Source organism: Rhagoletis pomonella, unplaced genomic scaffold (assembly GCF_013731165.1).
Source record: "Rhagoletis pomonella isolate Grant_MI unplaced genomic scaffold, Rhpom_1.0 Rhpom_scaffold_00001, whole genome shotgun sequence".
Classification (NCBI taxonomy): Eukaryota; Metazoa; Arthropoda; class Insecta; order Diptera; family Tephritidae; genus Rhagoletis; species Rhagoletis pomonella.
In genome coordinates this window covers 37,375,648-37,378,974 of record NW_023458555.1, presented here as the reverse complement: position 1 = coordinate 37,378,974, position 3,327 = coordinate 37,375,648, and the positions used below count along the sequence as shown (strand labels likewise).

The 3,327-nt window shown below is 41.2% G+C and overlaps 1 protein-coding gene across 1 annotated transcript in view; it reads left to right on the top strand.

Annotated features, from left to right (window-relative positions):
• The window catches only part of LOC118751196 (glycine receptor subunit alpha-4), a 4,496-nt gene extending 1,493 nt beyond the window's left edge, over positions 1–3,003 (top strand). The window contains exon 5 of the mRNA XM_036485974.1: positions 2,545–3,003. Coding sequence (XP_036341867.1) covers positions 2,545–2,817 — 273 coding nt within the window. The 3' untranslated portion in view covers positions 2,818–3,003. The remainder of the gene's footprint in view (positions 1–2,544) is intronic.
• Positions 3,004–3,327: the final 324 nt, after the last annotated feature.

Here is a 3,327-nt window from a genome sequence, read left to right as displayed (position 1 = left end):
TTGAGAAGATATTCGATGAGATGACCAAAAATAAAAGGGTGAGTCGATATACGTACATACATACACACATACATATGTAGCATACACCAGTGTTCCCGTTGCTGCGCGGAGAAAGGCATATTTTTTGTATATGTATATTGTACACAATTTTTTTCCACCTTGTGTCCCACTCGAGAATATGCCCCATACAATTGGCTGTACGAAAAGCATGGATTTTTGAGGTTTGATCTACAAAATTTTGGTTATTGCTTCATGTGACTTTTTCAGCGCCAGACTGGAGAATCTAGCCGGACGAAATACTAAAAATTAAGGATTTCAAATCGGTACTATTTAGGAGCAATGACTTCCCTTGGGGGCATTTCGCAGCTGTCACACCGCGGAGCTAATTACAACCTGATGTAGTCTCTTTTAGGGGTTGGTACCTTAGTCCACACGAGTATGGCCACTATGTGTCACACTTGCCATCACAATAATTTGGGAGGAATTTAATAGGTTCATTGAAAATCAAGGCCCCCTGGGTGAATGCGACATTCAAGAGCTCGTTATTTAACCACCCGCACAAAACGTCCGAGGCTACTTTGGCGCTATGCAGGTTCACTTGTAGGCACCTGATGTGCCTGGGATGTTTACTTTTTTGTGTTTTTGGCCACGCTTGATCACTCTTGATAACTCCCCCGTCCTTGCATCCCTTGTGCCATCAGTGGAGGTCCGCGAATGGATTGGTGAGTGAGATGATTCCTTTGAGCAACAGCATTTATCTTCGACAGCCGCACCTGATGCAAGTTCGAGAGCCCGCCTACTAAAGTCATAGTTGATCAAGAACCGTAGCCTGTTCAAAATTTTAGCAGAAAAACGCACGATGGCCATAGTGAGTTCAGTGGTGGATTCTATGACTCCTGTTGTAAAACTTCCAATTGGCTACCAGAAAATCTACCCTTTTAGCCTCATCTAGAGCAAGAGTACTGTCAACGGGAATATTGGATGTCTACGGAAACTAGCCCATGTATATCCATGGTTTGAAACAGCGGTTGCATCCAGCTCCGCTGACATTCCATTTTATGGTTGTTAGATGTGGGCCACCAACGAAGCCACTCTACAGTCTCCGCAGCCAATGTCTATCCAACCCCGTAAAGAGAGTATAGCCGCTAAATTTGATTGGAGCTGTCTAATCGTCTACCAGAGCGCCGCCTGAATCCTGCAGTTGATCAAGAGACGAGGGCATTTTGGGGTAGCTGGTCGGTAACAATGTCACCCTCGACACATTTTCAATGGCCGCCAAACTCACTGGTCCCGTGACAGATCTTTTGTAGAATAGTCCTGATTTATCTTTGAGGTAATTGTGGGCTTGCGAGGAATTGATTTTCTCTGTACGCATCCTCTCCTCAGCAGCAAGTACCACTTGGTCATGGGTCGCAGAGCTAACTTTTCAGCCTCGAGGTCGCTAACTCTTCTAGACTGGTGAGACTTTTAGCATTTCTTTCCCGATGCAAATAGCTTTTTAGCAAAACGAAATCAAGGGTTCCTTAAAGTCTGTGGTGATTTGGGCGTCTTGTTCATTTGCCCCTGTGTTCAGGTTGACCATTTCAACGTCCATACTGTTTCTTATGTACAAAAATATAGCTGAATCTCGGACTTAATTCTTGCGCTGATAATGTGACTTTAAGCTCAATAATTCGTACTTTAAACCGAGTCGAAGCTTAAGCTCGCTTTTTGCCACTGCCCAAGCCGTTTGGACTGAAGTCCATTTCGTACTATGCAGTGACTGCCTGAGTTGATGTTGTGACTTTGCGCATTTCGACTTACAACAAATTTGTCCGCTCTGGTTGCCATTTGTTCGACGAGCTCATAAAGCAACGACTACTATAACAGTTTGTAGAGTACAGTTGTTTACATTTTCTTTCGGTTTCGGCCATATGAATCTAGGAAGAAATAGAACATCGGAGGCAGAGGCACGGTACTCCGAAATGGCTTACGAAAACCTGACGGCGCCACGTGATCGGAGTACACGACTAGAAGACACACTAAAGTAGTGCCATTCCGTCCGTAGCCGCAGTGAAATAAACACCTGGAATTACGGATTTTATCGAACTTTTCGCTCTTGATCGGCGGCGGGCATCAGCTCTTTAAAGCTTTGCCCTCAGCCAGGTCGGTGCACACCACCGCTCTAGATCGACCATATTCAGTAAAAGCAAGGGCTCCTCTTGCTGGGTGTGACTCTTCGCCACGTATGGTCGATATTGAAAGCGTGTCGCCCTTTATCCAGAGAGATATATTGCATATGAGATCAGCATAAAGAATATAAAGATAGATCCTAAGTCATTTTCTTTCGGAATTCTGCTTGGCACAAAAGTCGATGAATTACTCACCATGGAGTTTAAAGCCAACTACTACACCAATGTTTTTTTTAACAAATTCGAAATTGAGAAACTTTAGCTCCTCTTCAAAGTTTCACAACTACTCTGCTTTCAATATTTTAGTAAATTTAAAACTACTTTATTGCAATTTAAATAGTTCGCATCTTAAAATTGATTCCATTCCCGCTAGGTTGTGCATACACGCCGTATCGTACGCCCACCACTCGATGCCGATGGCCCTTGGATACCACGACAAGAGTCGCGCATCATACTAACACCAACCATTGCACCGCCACCACCGCCGCCGAAGCCAGAACCCGAGCCACCCAAGCCAAAGCTTACGCCACAGCAAGAACGTCTAAAAAGGGCAATTTACATAGACCGTACATCGAGAGTGCTCTTTCCTGCGCTATTCGCCAGTCTCAACGGCATATACTGGATCATATTTTATGAATATCTCTAAGCACAAATTGACACGTTCACATTCGTATACAATACTATTCTCAAATCTACACAAAATGTGTGAAATGTGCTTTATGGTTTTAACACAAATCGATAGAATAAATAATAACAAAAACAAAAACAATTTCTAGACTAGTATAAATTACTAGAATTAAAAAATAGCATAAACAAGAATATAAATACAATGTATAAAAAGTAGGCAATGTTGTAATGTTATTAAAAGTAAATTTGAAAATTTTATTCCGAGAAATTTGATGGAGCAATTTAATTAAACTGAATGTGTGTACGCATAAAACTGTTCAAATAAAAATTGATATATTTAATTATGTATGTAAGCTATTTAAAAGGTATTAGTGCATAAACAAAAGGCTCGAAGTAAAATGTTAAACTAATGTATCATGAAATGTTTAGCCTTAAGTTTATTTAATGTTTATTTACTTGCTATATAGCTTATTATTTTATTTAACACTAATTAAACAAATGTGTTAACTTCTAGCTCCATAAATTACAA